The sequence below is a fragment of the Pristiophorus japonicus genome, chromosome 5, assembly GCF_044704955.1.
Source record: "Pristiophorus japonicus isolate sPriJap1 chromosome 5, sPriJap1.hap1, whole genome shotgun sequence".
NCBI classification, from domain to species: Eukaryota; Metazoa; Chordata; class Chondrichthyes; family Pristiophoridae; genus Pristiophorus; species Pristiophorus japonicus.
Window position 1 is genome coordinate 228,711,984 of NC_091981.1, and position 26,532 is coordinate 228,738,515.

General features: G+C 41.1%; 2 protein-coding genes across 3 annotated transcripts in view; both read left to right on the plus strand.

The window, feature by feature from the left end:
• The window catches only part of LOC139264621 (signal transducing adapter molecule 1-like), a 90,336-nt gene extending 80,667 nt beyond the window's left edge, over positions 1-9,669 (plus strand). For both annotated transcript variants that reach the window (XM_070881366.1, XM_070881365.1), the window contains exon 14: positions 4,974-9,669. In XM_070881366.1, coding sequence (XP_070737467.1) covers positions 4,974-5,184 — 211 coding nt within the window. In that variant the 3' untranslated portion in view covers positions 5,185-9,669. The remainder of the gene's footprint in view (positions 1-4,973) is intronic.
• A 13,723-nt stretch (positions 9,670-23,392) lies between these two features.
• tmem236 (transmembrane protein 236) overlaps positions 23,393-26,532 on the plus strand; it is a 52,309-nt gene continuing 49,169 nt past the window's right edge. The window contains exons 1-2 of the mRNA XM_070880073.1: positions 23,393-23,646; positions 25,745-25,817. Coding sequence (XP_070736174.1) covers positions 23,393-23,646; positions 25,745-25,817 — 327 coding nt within the window. The remainder of the gene's footprint in view (positions 23,647-25,744; positions 25,818-26,532) is intronic.

Consider the following 26,532-nt stretch of genomic DNA (forward strand, 5'->3'; position numbering starts at 1 on the left):
GGGCAGTCTGTGTCGGAGCTGTGAATGGCAGTCCGCAACTTCAGGATTTCTGCATGTGAACGTTGCCAGCTCACCATCATCCCATTCGCAAATTCCGGGCCTGTATTTTCAACTCGGAATAACAGGGCTCCAAATCTGTTTTCCCAGATCGGTTGTTCTGATAGTGCCTGAAAATTTACAGGTACATCTTTCACTATGTATTTTAGTTAATCAACAAAGTATCTCTGGATTCAATTCCAATGGGGGAAATGGGTTTGATAAACACAACTGCTGTGGGAGATAAATTTATTATTGATTTTGAATTGTAGTTGATGGGTACTCAAAGAAATTACAAATGCAAATAAAATATAATGGGCTAGACTTTCGGCACATATTCGCCCATTTAGTGCCTATATAACCATCGAGATTCAGTTTATCGCCCATTTTTGATGAGAAATGGAAACTACCGCCCGCTTATCGCCAGCAGAACTTTCGGCATACAGGAATGAGCTGAATCACCCAGCCTATTTTTTTTAAAAAGTAAAATCTGACGTCATCACCCATGCAAGGTCCAGAATACTGTTTACAATGAAACTAACGCCCAAATATCACGCAGATTATCGCCGAGCGCTACTTTCGGCATTTCGTCCTCATTGTGCCCAATTAATCGCTCGCCCAAAAGACGCTCAAGAAAGGCTGCACTCACCTGACCTTAACCAGGCAGTATGGACGCCGTTTTATAAATCACAGGAAGTTTAATAAAAAGCTGCTTCAAGTTGATGGGAGCATTGAAGTAATTTGTGAGTGATTTTTAAGGGCTTTTTAGAATCTTGCCAATCATCTAATCACATTGTGGTCAATTTCGAGTTTATATTGTGTTTGCTGAGGACGATATAAGAATTTTGAAGGTTGGTTTGGGCATTTATAGTGATGGGGCCTGTAATTTCTCAACCAGTATTGATGACTACTCACATGCTGCAGAATAGAGATGGGAGAAGGATCCTTGAAGAGCATTATGTGCCCAATGAAAGAGGTGGTAGACTGCTGAGGAGGAGGAGACCTTACACCCAACACATTTACAGGGATAAGCGATCATACCTCAACTTGTCCGATAAGACGTGCCTTAGAAGGCTGCGCTTCCGAAAGGAGGTCATCAGTGAGATATGTCAGCTAATTAAGGGAGATCTGCAGCCTACCAGTGCCATCTGCCCGCTGAGGTTAAGGTTACTTCGGCACTTTCCTTGCATCTGGCTCCTGTCAGGCCTCAGCTGGCGAAATTTGCTGCATCTCTCAGCACACGACACATTGCTGCACTCGATAGGTGACTGAAGCCCTTTACACAAGCAGGATGGACTTTATAAACGTCCCCATGACCAGGGAGGCACAGACTGAGAGGGCTTTGGGTTTCTCGAGAATAGCAAATATCCCCAAGGTGCAGGGAGCAATAGACTGTACGCACATCGTCCTGCGAGCATCTGTACAGGATGCAGAGGTGTTTCGGAACCGAAAGGGATTCCACACCCTGAATGTGCAGCTCGTTGTCGACCACAAGCAAATAATCATGGCAGTAAATGCAAATTTTCCAGGGAGCATCCATGATGCGCACATCTTACATAAGAACATTGTCTCTGACCTGTTTAACAGTCATCACGGCTGGATGCTGGGGGATAAAAGATACGGCCTTGCCAGCTGGCTCATGACGTCCCCCCGCCCCTGCGTAAGCCCCAGACAGAAGCTGAGAAGCGCTACAACGAAAACCATATGGCTACACAATATCGTTGAAAAGACAATTGGAGTTCTGAAGCAGCCCTGAGCAGGTCACTGAGTTCATTGTGATGTGCTGCATGTTGCATAATCTAGCTATCGGGAGCGGACAACAATTGCCAGATAGGACTGCCGGTCCACCTCAGGAGAGAGGGGAGGAGGACGAGGACCTCTGGGAGGACAATCAGTCTGGTGATGAACCCATCCCCCCCCCCACCACACCACTGGAAAAGCCCTGTGGTAGTTACGCAACTGCAAGACTGTTATGTCAGCAGCTCATAAATGAACGCTTTGCGTGAAGTTACATTGGTTACAGTTACGTTACGTTTCATTCTTGCCTGGCCTGGCCATTGATTGCAACCCTTGTATTGATGTTTAACCGAACGTTATTAGAAGACACTACACAACAATTGTAAAGTTCAATAAAAATGTTTAATTATTTAACAATTAATGTAAAAAACATTTTTAAACAAACTATAAAACCCATCTTTCCCCCACCGCCCCACCACCAACAGTCAACAACATTTTTCACCCAATAATACATTTTCAACAACGATAACAGTACAAAAACACCCTTCCACCACCCCCAACATTCATCAAATTTTTAATAACAATAAGAAGTCAACAATTTTATTAAAATAGATTAAGGCCCCCCAGCTCCCTACCTGCGGCCACGCTTCCCTCCTCTATCTCTACCCCCCCCCCCTGCCCCGCTTCCCACTTATGCTCCGCTTTCTAGTAACGGGGCCAAGTCATCTTGCAGCAGGGCACCTCGAGCGCTGCTGCTATGGGGGGGTCGGGTGGGGGTGATGTTGGCAAATTCAATTCAGGGGGCCCAGGAAAAGTCGTTTCCGAAGAAATGTCTTCCAAGTCAGAAGCAACTGCTTCCTCCTGACTTGCATCTGTTGGTGGTATGGCACCTTGGGGTGCAGTGCCGTATCCCGAAACCATTGCCTGTGGCATGGCATTGACGGAGTCAGCCGTTTGCCGCATTGCCTCAACCACTTGCCCCATGTCCTCGAATTCCCACAGATAGTGTGGCAATGTTGCCGATCAACCCACCAATCGCTTGGAGGAGCTCTCGACCAATGTCCTCGCTCGCCCTCGACAGAGACACCGTGTGCTGGTTCACATTTGCCTGTCGGTGCTCGTGCCTATCTCGCCGACCCAACCTCCGCGGGGTCGGCATGGGCACTGGACCACTCGGAGTGCCCTGCTGCAAGCCGCTTGGCCCCGCTACTTTATCTGTTGAGGATGACGTGCCGCAGTTACTGCAGATTCCTCAACTGGCTCATCATCCTCCTCGGTTTTGGCCAGAGCTAATGTCCCAAGTGTCCCAGGGCAGAGTGAGCCAGGGCAGCTCTTCCCCCAGTCCAGGCTCGGTCATTGTGTGACTGACAACAGCCGGAGAGACTCTCAGTCTGGGCAAATCTGAGCCCCCCTCAGTGCTCAGTCGTGCCCCCATCCACCAACCTAACCAAAAAGGAGAGAGTGCCCAAGTTAAAGAGTTGCTCACAGCACACGAGCAGCGACATAATTTAATAATTCTCCTAAACTAAAGTGCTGGAAATGCAGAGTGTTTGCGGTCTGTCTGTTTCCAGTCATTCCTTTGGCTGCAATTTTCGATCAAAACGTTTAAATAATAATTAAGACTGTGAATACAGTTTAAGGCATCTTAGCCAGATTACGAATGCACATTTGCACGGAATGGTTCCTGGGACATATGCCCTCCCAGGATTAGAGACCTGGGCCTTGCCCTCCCAGGGTTAGGGTCCTGGGGGCGCAGGTTCCGACCCCAGTCCAAATCTTAACCGGGAAGCTATCTAACATTACTCAGCTTAATTACAATCCGGCAGATTTGCATTCTAATTAATGAGTCAGTGCATCATTACAATTATAAATTTAATAATTTAATACTTACTCTTGCAGGTGCCACCAGACTGTTCCAGCGCTTGCAGCACTGGTTTGGCTCTCACACTGTGGGCTGCCGAAGTTACCACTTCAGCTATGTCCGCCCATATTCGTTGGTATACTCTGGGGGAGGGGTTTCCCACGCCCATTCTGAATTAATTAGCCCCACCGAGTCTCCACCTCGTGGACCAGAGCTTCGTTGGCTTCATCATCAGAAAAGGCTTTCGCCCTCCTTCTCCCTGCAACCTCTACAACATCACTCTCTCCTGACTCATGTTCCATCTCCATTGCCTCGACACAACCTTCCTTCTCTTTATCCCTCCCTTTGTCTTCTGAGCATGCGCAGATGACTCCTGAATCGCGGGAAAAGTTAATTGACTGGAAAAAAAATCGCACATGCGCAGAACGGCCATTTCTACGGCTTTGCACAACTGAATACATCACTATCGCCCATTTCACATCGTTAAGGCTATCGCCCAAATTAAAAATATGAAACTAGCGGTTTTTAAAATGGGCGATATTCTGCTGATCCTGAAAAATGAAACAACCACTAACACCGGAAGGGGCGATAGCGATAAAAATGGAAAGTCTAGCCCAATTAAATTTCTTTGGGGACAGAAAAGGAAATATGTAACTGCAAATTCAATTCTTAATATAACATTCTTTTAGGCATAGCTTTCTTTTCAAGCATAAATATGGCACACCAGAGCTTTGATAACCTAGTGACCAGAATTTCATACTAGTGTACTACCTCACAAAATGACAAAAATCCTTCTTTCCCTGCTCCTCTGATCCATATATTGAATTTCCATCAACTGCATTGCTTTTGTTCTTTTTATACAGCTTAAATGTATAATATGCACAAATAGACTGCTAGATCTTGTGTTTTTCTTGTGGACCTCTTTAATGTTTTGTTCACTGCAATAGTTATTTCACTAAAGTATTGAGAGTTCTTAAAAGTACCCTAAATAACAGCTGGTATCCAAGAAAATCTGAATTGTTATCATGAATTGCATTAAATTATACTTATACTGTTATTATTTCGCATGAGATTGTTATCCTCTATCGGAGATGTTTACATTTATTTAGCCAAGAGGGACACTGGGAACTTCCGGTCTCCTTAAAGTGACATTTGAGATGGAGGCAGTCATGGACATAGAGCCTCATCCTGCCACTTAATGGCACAGTTGAAACTTCAGCTGCTGAGTCACTGTCATCTCATGAAGTAGCTGTAATAGCTTTACCTTGCATGTTAAATAGAACCCAAATATTTTAGTGCGATGCAAAAACAAATTAACTCTTTTTTTTTTCTCTTTCAGTGCTATTGGCAGTTCTGTTCCTGCAAATACATACCTAAATCAGGCATCTGTTTATAGTCAACCTGCCCCTTCAAATGTTGACATCTCTAGTTACCAGAGTACTGGCCTAAATGGACAGCAGATGCCAAACTACAGTATTGCCTCTACAACCCATGGCCAACAGTCCAGCAGTCAACAACAATCCCCTTACTCACAGAAAGCACTTCTATAGGAGATGTGATATTTCTCATCCGTCTTATCCTTAACATCGACTAAGAATAAACAAGGCAATAGTGCAACTTACAGCAATTTAAAAAGTCATCAATTTGCGCAAACTGCACTGAACTTTTTTTTAATAGAACCACCTTATGCTAAAGGAATACAAAATGGTAACCTACCCCTGAATAAGCATCATGTTCTCACAATGACTACAGCTATTTATGCTGAGAGTAATGTCCTATTTTGTGGGAAAAATGGAACTGATAGCTATGTTTTGTGTACATACGTTGATTTATTGCATTAGTACTAAATTTGATAGCCATAAGTAAATATGTGAACATAAACTGTTGCAAGTGGTATAGAAATTAATTCATGGTGGTTTTAAAATTAGATTATCAAATTTTTGTAGATATATAAAATAGATAGAGTTGCATTGTCCCTATGATGTGAAGAATCAAATCTACATAGTCTCATTTTGCACTCTGTCAAAAATGACCTCCCAGATGCCTGCAGTGAAGCTTTGATCTTTCTCCTTTGGACCAGAACAACTTCTCAAGTAAATAAGCTATTGAAGTACTTTTTATGCATTTATTTTGCTGCTTTTTCACCTCCAGTGTCTCTGCTTTAGCATTGAAAATAGGGAATAACAGCAGTATTATAAAATAACATCATATGCAGTATACTTTTTTTTAAGTAAAAGTTGGGATTTAATTTATGAACCACTTTGCAACTATATGCAGTTTAAAGTTCAGCAATACTATTCTGATGGCCTCATTTCATAGTTTCCTCAGGGTGCAGGCAGCAAATTACTGTTGCCGTCAGTAAACATTCTTTTCTGGAAGGAAAAAACTATTCTACTCGATGGTAAAGTTACTATGACAAAGTTCAGAATGAAAACTGGAATAACAATACAACCATTGGGCTGTGAACGTCCTGGCAAACCTTTTTTTAAATGTATATATTTCTGACATTACAGTGGTGGTGCATGGTGTTTTCTTTTTACATGCAGCTCCAAGTACTATCGCCTAACCACCAAAGACACAGCTTTTTCAAAATAAAAGCTGCTATTGATACCTGGTCATAATTGGAGTAACATATGTGAAATTAAAAGTTTTCATTGGGGGATCTGATTGCTTCTGTAACGATGGTTGAAAAAATGGTGAGGACGTTTGGAATTTAATGGATTTCAACTGGCAATATCTTCCTTGGCCAAGCTGATTGAAAATTGTTAAATTAAAGGAGTGGGGGCAATGTTCCCTTTAAGCTTGGCGGCCACGCAGCGTTTCAGTGGTCCCGCGCAGCCAGTGAGACATTTTTAAATTGAAAAAAATAAACATGCGCGGACTTTTGAATGGGCCGCTCAGCCCGTTAGAGGGGCTGCGCGGCCCATAAAAAAATTATAGGGAAGGGGTAGCAGGTGTACCCTGGGTATAAGGCCTTGGTCTTCAATATGTCAGAAGCAGCATTTAGAAATGTTGTGATTTTGTTTTTGGAATTCGAGTCTAATTCCCATTTACAGGTCTTCACTGAGGGGTATTATATTTATCTATTTTCAGTGCATTAGTGGACTTGCTGGTTAATGTGGAGCAGCATATTCAGGCTGGTATGTTGGTTCAGTGGGATCAGTCTATTTGGAGACAAAAAAAATGTAGTTGCTTGTCATAATCCTTGCCTCTCGAGTTTCTCTCCTTTTAAAGATACTACCTTCATGAAAAAGTACTTGCTAGACCTTGTTTGTTTAGGGAAAGACACAAACTGCATTTATGCCAGAGTATTGCATTGAAGTGACACAATACTGTATTTCAGTTCCAACATCATTTGTCATTCTGTTTGTAAATAAATTTGGAAAGGAGTTTGGAAAGCTTTCATGAAGATGGTGCTCCTTTAATCTAATATCTGTATCTGGAGGTGTGAAATTTGCAAATGTTTATTGTATTTAAGCTTTTGTCTTGAAGTAAATATTTTGTTAGTTTTGAAAATTAGAAAACTGATCACATTGTTGGCTCAATGCAATGCCATACAAGGTCAAATGTAATTTAACTGGAAATGTGTGTTGGTTAATATGCAGGTTAACAGATGTAAACATCAAGTTTTTTTTGTTTAAATTGAAATTCACAAAAACTACACTAATAGTCCATAATTTTACAAATCTAGTTGAATGTTTACTAAACACTAATTGTAGAACACTATAATGCTGGTTAGATTGTGTTCGGTTTCCCATTTACACAAATCATTTTGGAGGGGACTCGTAAGAAAATGAAGTTAAGATCTTTATAGAAAATGTTAAAACCATTGTGCTGATGAATGCTGAAGTATGTTTCAACATACAACATTTTAAACTAAGCAAAAGCTGTAAAATGACTTGAAAGTGTGTTTGTATAAACTTTGACCTTGTTAGTTTTCAATTAACTTGTAACAGAATGGCTGAATTTTGGCTGAATTCAATGCAGCACTTCTAAACCATGTCATAAGATTTCTTATTCTACTGCATGTCATGGGTTTTTGTTTTAAAAGAGAAAGAAAATTCTGGTAATCTTCATTGGGAAATAGTTTCACAGTTGACCTGTGATCAACTAAGAATGGTTTAAATAAATACAGTGTATCAGATACTGTACTGTTGTCAATTAATTCAAATTGTTTTCTGTGTTAAGTGCTCCAATGTAGTTCCTGTTCTCTGTGCTTCACTATAAATCACTACAAAATGGTTTTATGCTTGCTTGGAAACAGTCTTCTATGGCCTCTTAGACTTTTGCGGTTTGGTTTATATTAAAACGAGGTGAACATTCATAAGGTCGGCACTTTCTGTGAATCAGATTAGCAAGTGACTTTAATTAAGATCCATTGTTGCATTTGAACAGATGTATGCAGTTTGTGGCTTTGTTAGTATTTTAACTTTTTTTGGAGAAAGTCAATAAATAGGGTCGTAAGTTACTTTAAGGCAGTTGAAGACTTGTATCCTAAATTGATGCCATTTTTGACTCTGCTCAGACAGGAAGAGAGTAGGCCTTGTTTCTTGTGTTTTATGCTGATTTCTACTAATAGAAGGCATCCAGTGTTCTGACCATTGCTAACCTAACCAGTAGTTGGATTTGATTACAATATTTTCACGAGTTGTGTTTGATAATATGTTAATATAAGTTCCAATTGATCATTTCCAGCTATATTCTAATTTGTTGGAAGGTCTGCGGAGGCGAAGTCTAAGAAATCTATGCTAAAATTACATGCTTGAATATTAGCACTCCCACCGAACCAAAAGGTTGAGAGTTCAAGTCCCTCACCAGGATTTGGCTGATACTTCAGTACAGTACAGAGGGAGCACTGCAATATTGGAAGTGTCATCTTTTGGAAGAAACATTAAACCAAGACCTTCCCTGCCTGAACAGGTAAACTTAAAAGATCCCATGGCACTATTCAGAGAAGAGCAGAGAATTCTCCCAGTATTCTGGTCAACAGGTATCCCTCAACCCACATCACTTAAACAGATTATCTGGTCATTTATCTGTCATGTTTGTGGAACCTTGCTGTGTGAAAATTGGCTGTTTTGTTTGACCACTTCAAAAATAAGTCATTGGCTGTGGAGTGTTTTGGGATGTCCTGAGGACTTGAAAGGTATTAATGAATGCAAGTTTGTTCCTCTGTGTTTCCTTACTCAGTAAGGACATCTTGACCTAGATTTCCTCCTATTTTGAAATCCATATTAAGATGAAATCTATATTAACAAAAATCCTGAGTTAAGAAAAATATAAACTGTTAATCTTTTGAAACTTTTTGTGTTGAGTAATGTGCATATTCTAAATTAACATTGATGCAATTACATAGTCACTGGCTAAATTTCACAAACTAAAGTGTACTTAAAATGTTAATGCAAATTGGCTGTCTCTTTTTGTTTCTCGCCATTGTTACTCACTCACTCATACAGTGTAAAGTCAAATCAACAAATTGGATTCAAATAATGAGATTATTTTCAGGTTTCGTTTCAGGTGCCTATTCAACTTAAATTATAAAAGATACACAATTCATGAAATTTTTGTGCAAGTTGAAGATTGCAATGCTGATAAATGTGGGCCTAATAAAGTAGAAATGTTTTTTTGATGAAGTTCTGTAGATATTCTAGTTTACACTTGTAAATGCTATAAATGTTTTTTTTCCTGAGGGACCTTTCGAGCTGCTTTAAATGTAACTGCAGTTGCGTCATGGAACAATGCATTGTCTGAAACTTATTAACTGGAAGAACCTCTTAGATTATGTGATACTGAGGTTCCTGAATGCAGCACTAATTGTGCATGCTTTCATGAAGATGCACTGAAACATTCAATTTTGAAGTTCATTCATTGAATACTGGTAATCTGCAGAAAAGTTGAATCTTTTGAGGCTGGTGGGCTAGGGCGATTGGTACAAGAATCTTTTTGATCAAATTGAAACAGCCTTAATAGTATTTGTCCTGGCATGGCTTGTGTATCAAGATTTCCAAACAATAAATATTTTAATAACCACTCAGTATTGTGTCAAGCTTTTAAGTTTCATAATCTTTTCCTTTATGAATAGAATTGTTTTTAAGTTTGATAATTCTCTTTCTGCTGTTCTTCCTTGCACGCATTGATTTGTGTTGATAAACCATGGCAGGGAGCTGGGTATCCTCTGCTAACTTGCAATTCTTCATGTGTGAGCTTTGATAGTAAGCATCTGAAACTTTTTTAATTTGTTCTCAAGATGTGGGTAACACTGGCAAAACTGTTTTGATTGCTCCTGAGAAAGTGATGGTGGGCTTCCCTTTTTCTGATGGTGTTCCCACAATGGGGTTATGTAGGGAATTCCAGGATTTTGTTCCACTGATTAAACAGCAGTCCACGTTAGGATAGCATGACTTGGAAGGGAACCCGGAGGTGACAGTGTTCCCATGATCTTGCTACAGTTGTCCTGGTGGTAGAGCTCGCAGTGCTTGAGAGGTGCTGTTAGAAATATGTTTGGTGACTTGTTGCAGTGGGCAAGAAAAAGCTGCTTTGCAGTATTTCCCAAACCTCAACAACAAAAATAATGTTTTTAAAGTTTGGAAACAATTAACATAAAGGGTCACACATGAAGAATTGCCACTATAGCAAGTTAGCTGTTGTTGCCCAGCATCCTACCATTACCAACAGGAATAATGCATGCTGTAACCACAGTGTGCCATTGGTGGAGTAGGGAGAACCATGAAATTTTACATTCAGAAGGGAGCCAATCAACTTATCATGCCTGTGCCAGCCTTTTGCTCGAACAATCCAAAACTAATCCCACTGCCCCACTCATTCCTCTTTCCTTCAAATAATTATCCAATTCTCCCATAAAAGATGCAGTGGTCTCTGCTGCAACCACTCCTTGTGGCAAAGCAGTGTATGCTTCAACAATCCTCTAAAGAAATTAATTTTAATCACTGCTAACTCTCTCAGTGATCATTTTAAACTGATGACTCCTTGTCATCGGCTCTCCAACCAGAGGAAATAATCTTCCGTATTCACGAACAAAATGTTACAAAAGCCTATATTAAATCTCCTCTTTACCTTCTCTGCACCAATGGAGATAGTCCCAGTATCTCAGGTTTCTTCTCATAACTAGAGTTTGACATCCTGGTGAATCTCCACAATGTTCTCTCTGGTTTTACTGTTCGTTCCATAATTAGATGTCCAAAACTGCGTTCATTACTCTAACTGTGGCATAACAAATGTATAAATTTATCTTTACCTCATTACACTTGTACTCAATGCCTTATTTATACAACCTAAAACCCTTGTTGGCCTCTTTTTATGCTTGTGTGACCCTCGTGCATCTAAAACAAAGCTATTGGCCCAGAAATCGCAGCCTCCCTGGGTCCATACGGAGTTTCTACGGACCCGGGGAGGCATTGGAAAAGCCGGTTTTCAGCACGCAATGAACATGCGCTGGAAAGCGGCTTTTCCGATCTGTCAAGTTTCTGGTTTGACAGATCCTCCCACATATCGGGAGCGAGGACATTCCGACCGCGGAGATTGGGCTATTTGCCCAGCGAATATCCTTAAAACTCTTGTGCCTGGTGAAAGCAGGCGCATAGCTTACTTTTACCAGCGTAAGAGTTTAGAAACATCAAAAGCATACTAAAATAAAATGTTTAAATACATATTTGTTTAGGGTTTGATTAGGGCAGGGAAAATAGAATACGAGAGGAAGCTTGCAGGGAACATTAAGATGAACTGCAAAAGCTTCTATAGATATGTAAAGAGAAAAAGGTTAGTAAAGACAAACGTTGGTCCCCTGCAGTCACAATCAGGTGAAGTCATAACTGGGAACAAAGAAATGGCAGACCAATTGAACAAGTACTTTGGTTCGGTATTCACTAAGGAGGACACAAACAATCTTCCGGATATAAAAGGGATCAGAGGGTCCAGTAAGAAGGAGGAACTGAGGGAAATCCTTATTAGTCAGGAAATTGTGTTGGGGAAATTGATGGGATTGAAGGCTGATAAATCCCCAGGGCCTGATAGACTGCATCCCAGAGTACTTAAGGAGGTGGCCTTGGAAATAGCGGGTGCATTGACAATCATTTTCCAACATTCCATTGACTCTGGATCAGTTCCTATGGAGTGGAGGGTAGCCAATGTAACCCCACTTTTTAAAAAAGGAGGGAGAGAGAAAACGGCATTAGAGACCGGTCAGCCTGACATCGGTAGTGAGTAAAATGATGGAATCAATTATTAAGGATGTCATAGCAGCGCATTTGGAAAGAGGTAACATGATAGGTCCAAGTCAGCATGGATTTGTGAAAGAAAAATCATGCTTGACAAATCTTCTGGAATTTTTTGAGGATGTTTCCAGTTGAGTGGACATGGGAGAACCAGTTGATGTGGTGTATTTGGACTTTCAGAAGGCTTTCGACAAGGTCCCACGCAAGAGATTAATGTGCAAAGTTAAAGCACATGGGATTGCAGATAGTGTGCTGAAGTGGATTGAGAACTGGTTGGCAGACAGCAAGCAAAGATTAGGAATAAATGGGTACTTTTTAGAATGGCAGACAGTGACTAGTGGGGTACCGCGAGGTTCTATGCTGGGGCCCAGCTGTTTAAATTGAACATTAATGATTTAGACGAGGGGATTAAATGTAGTATATAAGAACATAAGAATTCGGAACAGGAATAGGCCATCTAGCCCCTCGAGCCTGTTCCGCCATTCAACAAGATCATGGCTGATCTGGCCGTGGACTCAGCTCCACTTACCCGCCCGCTCCCCATAACCCTTAATTCCCTTATTGGTTAAAAATCTATCTGTGATTTGAATACATTCAATGAGCTAGCCTCAACTGCTTCCTTGGGCAGAGAATTCCACAGATTCACAACCCTCTGGGAGAAGAAATTCCTTCTCAACTCGGTTTTAAATTGGCTCCCCCGTATTTTGAGGCTGTGCCCCCTAGTTCTAGTTTCCCTGACCAGTGGAAACAACCTCTCTGCCTCTATCTTGTCTATCCCTTTCATTATTTTAAATGTTTCTATAAGATCACCCCTCATCCTTCTGAACTCCGAGTAAAGACCCAGTCTACTCAATCTATCATCATAAGGTAACCCCCTCATCTCCGGAATCAGCCTAGTGAATCGTCTATGTACCACCTCCAAAGCTAGTATATCCTCCCTTAAGTAAGGTGACCAAAACTGCACGCAGTACTCCAGGTGCGGCCTCACCAATACCCTATACAGTAGCAGAAGGACCTCCCTGCTTTTGTACTCCATCCCTCGCAATGAAGGCCAACATTCCATTTGCCTTCCTTATTACCTGTTGCACCTGCAAACTAACTTTTTGGGATTCATGCACAAGGATCCTAAGGTCCCTCTGCACCGCAGCATGTTGTAATTTCTCCCCATTCAAATAATATTCCCTTTTACTGTTTTTTTTTTTACCCAAGGTGGATGACCTCACACTTTCCAACATTGTATTCCATCTGCCAAACCTTATCCCATTCGCTTAACCTATCTAAATCTCCTTGCAGCCTCTCTGTGTCCTCTACACAACCCGCTTTCCCACTAATCTTTGTGTCATCTGCAAATTTTGTTACACTACACTCTGTCCCCTCTTCCAGGTCATCCATGTATATTGTAAACAGTTGTGGTCCCAGCACCGATCCCTGTGGCACACCACTAACTACCGATTTCCAACCCGAAAAGGACCCATTTATCCCGACTCTCTGCTTTCTGTTAGCCAGCCAATTCTCTATCCATGCCAATACATTTCCATTGACTCCGCATACCTTTATCTTCTGCAGTAACCTTTTGTGTGGCACCTTATAGAATGCCTTTTGAAAATCTAAATACACCACATCCATCGGTACACCTCTATCCACCATGCTCGTTATATCCTCAAAGAATTCCAGTAAATTAGTTAAACATGATTTCCCCTTCATGAATCCATGCTGCGTCTGCTTGATTGCACTATTCCTATCTCGATGTCCCGCTATTTCTTCCTTAATAGTTTTAAGCATTTTTCCCACTACAGATGTTAAACTAACCGGCCTATAGTTACCTGCCTTTTGTCTGCCCCCTTTTTTAAACAGAGGCATTACATTAGCTGCTTTCCAATCTGCTGGGTACCTCTCCAGAGTCCAGAGAATTTTGGTAGATTATAATGAATGCATCTGCTATAACTTCCGCCATCTCTTTTAATACCCTGGGATGCATTTCATCAGGACCAGGGGACTTGTCTACCTCGAGTCCCATTAGCCTGTCCAGCACTGCCCCCCTAGTGATAGTGATTGTCTCAAGGTCCTCCCTTCCCACATTCCTGTGACCAGCAATTTTTGGCATGGTTTTTGTGTCTTCCACTGTGAAGACCGAAGCAAAATAATTGTTTAAGGTCTCAGCCATTTCCACATTTCCCATTATTAAATCCCCCTTCTCATCTAAGGGACCAACATTTACTTTTGTCACTCTTTTCCGTTTTATATATCTATAAAAGCTTTTACTATCCGTTTTTATGTTTTGCGCAAGTTTACCTTCGTAATCTATCTTTCCTTTCTTTATTGCTTTCTTAGTCATTCTTTGCTGTCATTTAAAATTTTCCCAATTTTTTAATTTTCCCACTAACCTTGGCCACCTTATACGCATTGGTTTTTAATTTGATACTCTCCTTTATTTCCTTGGTTATCCACGGCTGGTTATCCCTTCTCTTACCGCCCTTCTTTTTCACTGGAATATATTTTTGTTGAGCACTATGAAAGAGCTCCTTAAAAGTCCTCCACTGTTCCTCAATTGTGCCACCGTTTAGTCTGTGTTTCCAGTCTACTTTAGCCAACTCTGCCCTCATCCCACTGTAGTCCCCTTTGTTTAAGCAAATTTGCGGATGACACTAAGTTGGGTGGCAGTGTGAGCTGTGAGGAGGATGCTATGAGGCTGCAGAGTGACTTGGATAGGTTAGGTGAGTGGGCAAATGCATGGCAGATGAAGTATAATGTGGATAAATGTGAGGTTATCCACTTTGGTGGTAAAAATAGAGACTATTATCTGAATGGTGACAGATTAGGAAAAGGGAGGTGCAACGAGACCTAGGTGTCATGGTACATCAGTCATTGAAGGTTGGCATGCAGGTACAGCAGGTGGTTAAGAAAGCAAATGGCATGTTGGCCTTCATAACGAGGGGATTTGAGTACAGGGGCAGGGAGCTGTTACTACAGTTGTACAGGGCCTTGGTGAGGCCACACCTGGAGTATTGTGTACAGTTTTGGTCTTCTAACTTGAGGAAGGACATTCTTGCTATTGGGGAAGTGCAGCGAAGGTTCATTAGACTGATTCCTGGGATGGCGGGACTGACATATCAAGAAAGACTGGATCAACTGGGCTTGTATTCACTGGAGTTCAGAAGAATGAGAGGGGATCTCATATAAACATTTAAAATTCTTACTGGTTTAGACAGGTTAGATGCAGGAAGAATGTTCCCAATGTTGGGGAAGTCCAGAACCAGGGGTCACAGTCTAAGGATAAGGGGTAAGCCATTTGGGACTGAGATGAGAAATTTCTTCACCCAGAGAGTGGTGAACCTGTGGAATTCTCTACCACAAAGTTGTTGAGGCCAATTCACTAAATATATTCAAAAAGGAGTTAGATGTAGTCCTTACTACTAGGGGGAACAAGGGGTATGGTGAGAAAGCAGGAATGGGGTACTAAAGTTGCATGTTCAGCCATGAACTCATTGAATGGTGGTGCAGGCTCGAATGGCCTGCTCCTGCACCTATTTTCTATGTAAAAACCCTGCCCACTCAGGTAATTTTATTTTAAACCATAGTTAAAACTTTTTTTTAAAAATTGGCAAATGTTTTTTTTCAAAAACATTTCTATCAACTTTAATTTGTATCGTGTATTTATGTGAGGGTTTTTTAAATGTTTTATGTAGTGTTTGGGGGTGTTTCTCATTCATGGTAGTCGGAGTTTCGGACTTACAAAATTCCTATTACTATGAATGAGAATATACTATACCTGATTGGCTGTCCAGAGCCATGTGACTCCAGCTCCAGGCCTGCACATGTACCGTTGTGCATGCGCTGCGACGCGCTGTCAGGAGAGGCCTCCGGACCGAGAGCTTGCGTAGGCGCAGCAGTTTCAGGTAGGTGCGCTGCTTTTTTCCAGAATCCAATCGAACGCCCGCAAGAAGGAGAAACCAGGATTTCTGGGCCATTCTCTTTGTAAAGAGTTTCTTATCTGCATCATCTATCTGTTTTGGCTCCTTTTTGGAAGGAACTCTTTTTCCCTGAAGGTTTGAACTTTCTGCACTTGATCTGTATCTGAGACCACACCTGGAGTATTATGTATAGTTTTGGTTTCCTTACCTAAGGAAGGAGATACTTGTCATAGAGGGGTGCAACAAAGGTTCACCAGACTGATTGCTGGGATGGGGGAATTGTCGTACGAGGTGAGATTGAGTAGACGAGGCCTATATTCTCTGGAGTTTAGAAAAATGAGAGGTGATCTCATTGAAACATACAACATTCTTACAGGGTAGATGCAGTGAGGATGTTTCCCTGGCTGTGGAGTCTAGAACCAGGGGTCATAGTTGCAGAATAAGGGGTCGGTAATTTAGGATTGAGTTGCAGAGAAATTTCTTCACTCAGAGAGGGTGGTGAATCTTTGCAATTCGCTACGCCAGAGGGCTGTGGAGGCTCAGTCGTTAAGTATATTCAAGATAGAGATCGATAGATTTTTGGATAATAAGGGAATCAAAAGATATGGGGATAGTGCAGGAAAGTGGAGTTGAGGTAGATCAGCCATGATACTGAATGGCGAAGCAGGCTCGAAGGGCCGAATGACCCACTCCTGCTCCTATTTCTTATGTTCTTATGAATTAGTTTACAGGGAGTGGATGAAACTGGTGTCAAAATTACTGCAGTATGCAGTACAATCTGGCCTCTGCACTGTATTCTACACTGGAAAGGGAAGAGGAAAATCTGCCAACAAGGATGACGCTTGAAACTGGAACAGTGGTTAGTTGAACATTCAATAGAACGTAATGTGACTCTAATCTTGTAGTCAATTGTGTGCCCTACAAAGATGTTTCAGGATCTTCCTGTTAGAGCAATGACTCGGGTTTATTTCTCGAGGGACAGAATTGAAAAATAGAGAAGTTATGCTAAACTCGTATTGAACCGTGATTAGACCACACTTGGAGTACGTGTACAATTCTGGTTGCCATATTATAAAAAGGATGTGGAGGCACTGGAGAGGGTGCAAAAGAAGCTTTACAAGGCTGATGCCAGAAATGCGATGATATACCTATTGGGAAAGGATGAACAGGCTGGGTGTCTTTTTTTCTCTTGAAAAGAGAAGGCTGAGGGGTGACCTAATAGAGATCTTTAAAATTATGAAAGGTTTTGATAAGAGTAGACTCGCTGGCCGGATTCATACCACCCCTGCGAGTGCGGGTTTGGAGGTGGGACCACTGTAAAGCTGGCTAAGATTGACTGGGGCGGGATCCCGCTCTGAACTTCCTCCTTGTCAGTTTCCAAAGTGTCGGGTCTGGCTGCGGTTCACAGAACTGACACCAAGCAGTGGGCCAGCCAATTAAGATCATTAAAGAGGTAGTTTAGAGGTATTTAAAAAGGTACTTATCATTTTTCCAGATTTTTCAGCAGCATCCTGTCGCTCGGCTTCATGTCAGGTAAGTGTGTCGGGTTCTCGGTGACTCTCCTTTGTTTAGACAGATGCAGAAGTGATATAAAAGCTACCATTTCACAGCTATTCACTTTCCAATCTCAGAGGCTGAAGCCTTCATGATTTGGAAGACACTTTTGAGCTGTATGCAGTTTGGGAGTGTCTGCAGTGAACTCTATTCACCATTCACCTCCTTGGAGCAAACTATCTCATCATTGACATCGCTTCTGTCATCTCAACTTCAACTGCCATCTATTCCATCAACATCACTGTCATTGAGAAAATCTCATCTTGGTCCTCAGAATCCCACCATGATTAGCACCAACACCAACATCACTAAACACACCAGCAGCAACACCAAACTTCTCCACAATCACCTGATGCTGCACAGGGCATCAGCACCTGACCACGTTGCTACTCAGGACACCAGGCCTCACCATGGCCACATTTACCTCACTTGATGCTGTACACACTGGCTGCCACATGTTGGGTTGGCACTACCCCACACCAGCACCATAAAGCAGCCCTGCAATGACCAAGCCATTCCTTTCATACTCCTCACCATTACGGGGGGTACCCTTATGTCTCCCCATTCACTACAACTCACTAAGCCACTTCCAAAGGTTCACACACATCTGTCCAAGAATGCAAAGTGTTCAAAATAAAGATTTCAATGTTTGAGAACATAACAGAAACTCTACATGAGCATCGACTAAAAGACCTGAGTGCCTACCCTTGTGTGTTAGTTGGTATGATTGGACAAGGATGGTGTGAGGTGTGGCTAGTGAGATGGGGATGTGCTGATGTAGATAGAGGGATGGGTGGAGGTGCAAGTAATGATGTGCAAGAGTAGGGTAGGGAAGGCAGAATGATGGGGATGTGATGAGAGGCACAGCAGGATGCAGTTGAGTGGTTTTGTACTAATGTTTCCAAATCTAATGAGATCATTGAAAGGTTTGTGCCAGCTGATTAATTTGTTGGAACAGATACAGTAAGCAGAGTTGCGAAACACTCGTCTTTCGAGTGGCAGGCCAGCATTTTCAGTCCATTTGTAACATTGGCCCATGATATTTAGTGAGTAATTTCTTCTGCACATGTCCTGGAATGTTTTGTATGTGCAAAAGAGGCAGGTCAGAAATGCTTATTTCAGAACAGGCAAACCAGTCGGTAGGTGTCCTATTTCAGGATATTTTATTCCTTTCTCACAATCAAGTTTTGGGATTGATGTGTTTAAAGGTTGTATGTTAAAAATGATTTTTGGATAGGCTTAAACAGATAAGCAACAGATATTTAAATATTAAAGCTAGGTGAGCCAGTTTGGGCAATGGCACAACTCAATCTATTTGAAACAGATACATTGGCCCAGATTTTGTGGTGGGTATGAGGCATACTCTTGAGTACTGACGAAGAGTCATCAACTTGAAATGTTAACTCTATTTCTCCACGGATGCTGCTTGACCTCTGTATTTCTGGCATTTTCTACTTTAATTTCAGATTTCTAGCACCTGCAGTATTTTGTTTTTGTGGTATTGTTTTATAATGTAGGGAATAATAAATTATGGGTGTGGATGCTAAGCCATGATAAGATAATGATAATATTCAATTTACTTATGACAGGTTGCATTCTTTGTACCAGAAATGTGTTCATTTCAATTAACTAAATAAACTTTGGAGTGTCACGTGGAGGGACATTCCTCAAACTGTTTTCGCCAAACTTCTTCTCGAACTTTCTTGCCACATAGTTTCCGCACGTAACTAAGAGTCAAACTGGCACACATGCGTACCTCTTAACATTATAATGCTTTTGTAAATCATTAATGGTTATTTTGTGATTTTTTTTTTTCAAATACCAAAGCAATATTCAAAATTGAAAATAAAAGGGAAACAAAAAAACACTCAACCACAACTAGAATATCAAAGTTAAAAAGAAATGTGACTTGCTTTGAAATGCCATAAGGTTGGGAGGGAAGCATCTTCTCAGAGATCACCAATGATTGAATTTTTTTGTTTGTTTAAAATGTATATTTTTATATATTCTTTAATTTTTAAAAGATCCTATTCTCCCAGGAATGTATTTTTAAAAAACTGGGAAAGGTAGTACGAAAATCATAATGAGTTAAAAACAGAAAATGCTGGAAATACTCAGCAATTCAGGTAGCATCTGTGGAGAGAGAAACAGTTAACCTTTCAGATTGATGACCCTTCATCAGAACTGGAAAAAGTTAAAGATGTAACAAATTTTTAAGCAATTGTAGGGACAGGGAAAGGGTGGAGGGCAGGAGAGATTAAAAGACAAAAGGGATGATGGTGCACGGAGATGATAATGGGACAAGTTCAGAAACAAAAGCTGAGTATAGATGAGGCATTAAATGTGCACTATGACTATTTGCACTGTTTTTTCAGCATCCTCGGGACTCTGCCCCCGAAGCCTCTCGCGCAAGCGCAGACTCCTCGGAACCGGAAGTGGGGCCTCAATGAGTCCGCATGGAGCCTGCTGCTGAAATATTTTCTACTGCCGGATTTGCTTCCAGCCTTTGCATTATTGCAGCCTTCTGTGGGAGAGAAAACATCACAGTTAGTGGGAGAGAAAGAGAGGTGGACGGGGGGAGGGGTTGGTGAGATGGGGGGGGGGGGGAGAGAAAAGAGAGGCGGGGCTGGGGGGAGAAAGAGGTGGGGGCCATGAACTTGGGCGGGGAAGCATGCACTTGGGATGGAGGGGTGAACTTTGGAGGTGTCGGGGACTTTGGCTGGGGGAGGCACGCACTTAGAAACATAGAAAATAGGTGCAGGAGTAGATCATTCGGCCCTTCGAGTCTGCACCACTATTCAATATGCTTATGGCTGATCATGCAACTTCAGTGCCCCATTCCTGATTTCTCTCCATACCCCTTGATCCCTTTAGCCGTAAGGGCCACATCTAACTTCCTTTTGAATATATCTAACGAATTGGCCTCAACAGCTTTCTGTGGTAGAAGAATTCCATAGGTTCACAACGCTGAGTGAATAACTTTTTCCTCATCTCGGTCTAAATGGCTTACCCCTTATCCTTAGACTGTGACCCCTGGTTCTGGACTTCCCCAACATCGGGAACATTCTTCCTGCATCTAACCTGTCCAATCCCGTCAGAATTTTATATGTTTCTATGCGATCCTCTCTCATTTATCTAAATTCCAGTGAATGTAAGCCTAGTCGATCCAGTCTTTCTTCATATGTCAGTCCTGCCATCCCGGGAATCAGTCTGGTGAACCTTCGCTGCACTCCCTCAGATTAGGAGACCAACACTGTACACAATATTCAAGGTGTGGCCTCACCAAGGCCCTGTACAACTGCAGTTAGACCTCCCTGCTCCTACATTTAATTCCTCTCGCTATGAAGGCCAACATGTCATTTGCCGCCTTCACCGCCTGCTGTCAGCTTTCGATGTACCATGACACCCAGGTCTCGTTGCACCTCCCCTTTTCCTAATCGGCCGCCATTCAGATAATATTCTGCCTTCCTGTTTTTGCCCCCAAAGTGGATAACCTCACATTTATCTACATTATACTGCATCTGCCATGCATTTGCCCACTCACCTAACCTGTCAAAGTCACCCTGTAGCCTCTTAGCATCCTCCTCATAGCTCACACTGCCACCCAGCTTAGTGTCATCTGCAAACTTGGAGATATTACATTCAATTTCTTCACCTAAATCATTAATGTATATTGTAAATAGCTGGGGTCCCAGCACTGAACCTTGCAGTACCCCACTAGTCACTGCCTGCCATTCTGAAAAAGACCAGTTTACTCCTACTCTTTGCTTCCTGTCTGCCAACCAGTTCTCTATCCACGTCAATACATTACCCCCAATACCATGTGGTTTAATTTTGCACACTAATCTCGTGTCGGACCTTGTCAAAAGCTTTTTGAAAGTCCAAATACACTACATCCACTGGTTCTCCCTTGTCCACTCTACTAGTTGCATCCACTTGTGCTGGGGTCAGAGACTTGGAATGCTTTTGCTGGGTTTGAGGAGCTCTATCCTCTCTGGCTGCTTGCAGGAGAGTTCTGAATTCAGAATGGTTCAAATTAGACTTTGCAAAGTCACTCAGAACTTGGGCTGGGTGGTTCCAATTACATATTCCAGAGAAATGTCTGGGTGTGGTTTATCCTCCAAGGGGACCAATCAGCAATCAGGTCATGTGATAATGGAGAGCCAATCAGCCAAAACACTGCAAATAACTGCATCCATAAATGTGAGTGGCAGAATCAACAGCTGCCATGTGAAAAAAAATGGCAGACGTTACGGTCTGAAATTGTTCAACTTGATGATAAATCCAGAAGTCTGTAAAGTGCCTAATCGAAAGATGAGATGCTGTTCCTCGAGCTATGTTGAACAGTGCAAGAGGCCGAGGACAGAGAGGTTAGAGCGAGAGTGGAGCGGAGAATTGAAGTGACCAGTGACCTGAAGCTTATGGACTGAATGGAGGTGTTCCGCAAAGCAATGACCCAAGAGAATGAGTTACTTGCGGCAGTTATTTGCTATACTTTTGTATCTCATAATACTCCTGTGAAAATCAAAGAGAATGAATTAAATGTTTTATTTCATAATATTCCCGTGAAACATATTGGGACGTTTCACTATATTAAAGGCGCTATATAAATAAAAGTTGTTGTACTTTTGTGTGTTAAATGTGACTTTCTTCCTTGCCTCTCTCTTTTCAGCACGTTGAAATATGTCTGACATTCCAAGTCAATAAATTTTGAATCTTCACTTTAGTTTCAGGGTTTGTATACTGTGGAGTTGGTACCATTGGATTTATCACTAAAGAAGTCAATTGATGAAGTACAAAGATGAGAATAGATAACTTGAATTCTATAAATTATGGTGGTTCTTTCATTACTTTATTTTGCACTTTTACTGGCCCGAATGTTATTTATTCATTCACTTTGTCAGTATAGTTTTACATGTGTAAGATGTCTAGTTGAAATAATTATCTTGAATAATTTCAACCAACTTTTGATCACCTGGTAAATTAAGATTCTGTTTATCAGAATTAGCAGCATTGCCACTTGGGCATTCAAGTACTACTATGTAGCTACCTACCTACAGCAATAGGGAAACCAGCAACTTGCATTTATATAGCACATTTGGCAAAGAAAAGCGCCCAAGGTGGCAGGGGTGGAATCAGTCCAAAGTGTATGGAGTTTGTGGTGGGAGCTGAGGGCAATGGCTTCCATCTTCCCAATGTTTAGATGGTGGCAAAATACAGCTTATCCAAGACCGGATGTCAGACAAGCTGTCTGAACGCACAGAGGCAGTGGAGAGGTCGAGAGAGGCACATTCAAAATGGAGCTGGCAGTTAGCTTTTGCTATCTAAAGGACCTTAATCCTCCTAAATCAGATAATCACCTCCATTCTTATTGTGACAGTGAAAGGTTTGAAATGGCTGTCTTCCAAATTGACTCTCTAAATCCATACAAGAATTGTTTGGGTTGGAAGTCAGATATTCCTGATCATATCATTGTAGAAATGTCAAGAATAAGAATACCCCTTTAACCTGCAGTAAAGTATGCATTTAATCATAAATTAAAACATTTTGAAATCACAGAAAACAGCATTGAAACTTAATGTTCAAACCAAAACCAATTGCATTTTGGGCATACTCTCTAACATCATTAATCATTTACTGAAATGTTTAAATTGTGTACTCTGAACTCCAATTACATTGTCATTTATTTACAAGAAGGGATCACTCCATCACTCTTGGAGACTTGTTTTACACACATTTTGAGATCGAAAATATCATATGTCCGTTTTGTTTTCAGAAACAATAATGAGCTGAAAACTGACCAAATATTTACATGATCTATATTTCAAGGATTTTAAATGTTTTTATATTTGAAAATTTTGAAGAGTAGCTGCCAATTTCAGTTACTCAATAACATATTTATGGCACAGGAGACTAAATCCTCATGTCATAGGCTAAATATAGATCTTTATTGTCCCATCATTGCAATAGTCTTAGGCAGAGTAACCATAGGCAGAGTATGAAGAAGTGGCACAAATTGTGTGCAATCATTACAGCTGAGTGGAGTTCACATTAAGAAAAGAATGATTTCAGGAAAGAAAATCAAGTTTGCGGTGTTTGAAATCCTGCAGTTTGCTGTTCTATGTGTTCCGACGATTGTTGTTGCAGAGCGGTTAGCCTCCATTGTTATGAGAAAGAGTAAGCCTGCAGACCTTAAATCATATCAGCTCATATTAGCCTGTTCAGTTGCATATGTTGCATGTGTGTCTTTGGTCATTTGGGTTCCAGTGAAGTTTCTGATGTTCAAGAAGCGGATTCTGTCTAAAGTGAAAGAATGGTAGGTATTTTGGGATTATTCGAAATGTACGGCATGCAGGTTTAGGAAGTATTTGATGCTGTTTTATCCATTCCAGTTACGATAACATATAACTGAACCTAAACAAATAACTAATGAAAGATAAAGTCACAGGTGACTTATTCTCTGCCTCTCAGCAGAATATTTGGAGTATTTGGTCGGTCACGATGGGCCGAAATGGCCTCCTTCCATGCTGTAAATTTCTATGATTCTATGAACTGGGTTGAGAATCTTCATCAGTTGCAATCAGACTGTTGAGATTTAAAAAAAAAATTTGTTGGCTGCAAGGGTCCTAAGTAAAATGAACTTAGCTGGTCTCAACTCAGTTCCCACTCCAGAGTGTAAAGCTGCAGATGACTTGGCACTAAATTGGAAGTCTCAATTGGTGTAAAAAATGGAAATACTGCACGATTAAAGATGTTCATCTTAAGTTAGTTATTATTTATGATAGTTGGATGAGATATGGTGAATTTTAATGTATGCCTACACCATGTAATAATTGCCTAAGAATGCTTTGTGCTGACATTGACTAGAAAGACAAATATTCCTTTCCGTGCTTTATTTATGCTCAGACTTGCCATTTAGGTCAGCCACCAAGGACCTAGCTTTAAATTCTATCTCTGTGATAGAATTATTTGCAGTTAATCAAAAGAAAACATAGCTGATCAGTCATCGCATTTGCTGCTAGGATATTCAGGATATACAGTACTCACCTCAAAGAGCTCGAGAAAGTACCACCAGCGCTGCCTCCACAAGATCCTGAAAATCCACTGGGAGAATAGATGCACCAACGTCAGTGTTCTCGATCAGGCAAACATCCCCAGCATCGAAGCACTGACCACACTCGACCAGCTCTGTTGGGTGGGCCACATCGTCCGCATGCCCAACACAAGACTCCCAAAGCAAGCGCTCTACTCTGAACTCCTACATGGCAAGCGAGCCCCAGGTGGGCAGAGGAAATGTTTCAAGGGCACCCTCAAAGTCTCCTTGATAAAGTGCACCATCCCCACTGGCACTTGGAATCTCTGGCCGAAGACCGCCCTAAGTGGAGGAAGAGCATCAGGGAGGGCGCTGAGCACCTCTAGGCTTGTCGCCGAGAGCATGCAGAAAACAATCGCAGACAGTGGAAGGAGTGTGCGGCAAACCAGGCTCTCCACCCACCCTTTCCTTCAACCACTGTCTGCCCCACCTGTTACAGAGACTAATTCCTGCATTGGACTATATAGTCCTGAGAACTCACATTTAGAGTGGAAGCAAGTCTTAATTTTGAGGGACTGCCTATGATGATGATGGTGATAGCTGCTATGTTGCCTGCAGAACAGTGAATGCAATTTAAAATAATAGGTAGCTATGAAGTGCTTTGACATAGCCTAACAATGTGATAAATCACTAAGTAATTGCAAATTCTTCCCTTTTTCTCTTTTTTAAAAAAAAGTAAAAGTAAAGTCTGCAAGATTTCAAATTTGCCAGTAGTGCCTTCATATCTTCAATTCTAATAGTTGAGCAGTTCAATGAATGTTGCAACAAAAATCGAGAAAACTGCTAATACACAGCAGATCCATCAGCACCTGCAAAGGTTAATGTTTTGGATAGAAACCCTTCCTCAGAACTCAAAAAACAGGGCCGGTATCCCCAATTTTATGACTGACCAAACTCAAGAGGGGAATCCCAGAATGTCCATGATTTTTAACTGTGCTGGAATCAAAATAGGATCCACACTGAGCTTACAATATCTCTGTGCTCTTTGATTGTACTATAGTAAAGTAATTCTTGTTAAAACCATATTGTTTTCATAAGCATGTATTTGTCTTTAACAATAGTTCACCCATATGATCCTATCAAATATACGTTATTATTTTTTTCTACACTGATTTGTATACCATCTGTCTTTAAGAAAATAGCTGCAGGCCAATTAATACATTTAAAAAATCTTTCTGTTGGGAGCAATGTTTGGGGGAAAAATTGGCGTCCAGTTTTTCTCTCTTTTAAGTAGCCATTAAATAAAGTTCTAACAGTAATTGCACTTTGAAATATGCTTGGAAAATTAATATTTAGAGTTTTTTTTTTATTTGTATTTCAGGCAGCCAACCTTGCTCATGCACCTGATTTTCACAACACTACCTTGCTTTGGGTTTATAATTGCAGGTTCACAGGTAATGGACTCTTAATTGCTTGTCCCTTGCATTGTCTTTCTATCTAGAATTCAGTCAACATTACAAAACAAAGTTTTGCTGTCAGTGATCATTTGTTCATTGAATGAATTATTGTTGCCTGAACACCATAAGATGAGATATTATAAATAACATTGTTTACAGGGTGGCAATTAGTTGATTTGCTACAGATTGAGTTACTGCAATACTGAAAAACAAACTATCTCCAGCAGCAGCTTATAAAATACACTGACACCTTCTTGCTCTGCTAGCCTGTGACTTCAGGTGATGGTTGCTATTATTGAAGGACACTGCCTGTTGAATCATCAGTGAATTCAATTTACCATGCCAACAGTTATCGAAGAGGCATATGATTGACTGCTTAACACACCGTGTTAAGTGCAGTACAGTACTTTTACATCTGGTGTATGCTTGAAATATTGTTAGGAACTAGTCATTTGATTATGATGTAGATTAGAGACTGTCATGCACCTTTATTACAAAGAAAGATCTATAGTTAAGCATGTTAATAAATTCCATGAATACAAAAAATGTTCATTACCTTCGAGACAACACATTGTGAGTTTGTATGGAACATGATCAATATTCATTTAAGACTGACCTGATAAATCAACTGCAAAAAATTCATGCCTGAGTTATGGCATCACTATCATATCACAAAGATCTTCAGAGTGTTTGCTGTATTTATATTATCATT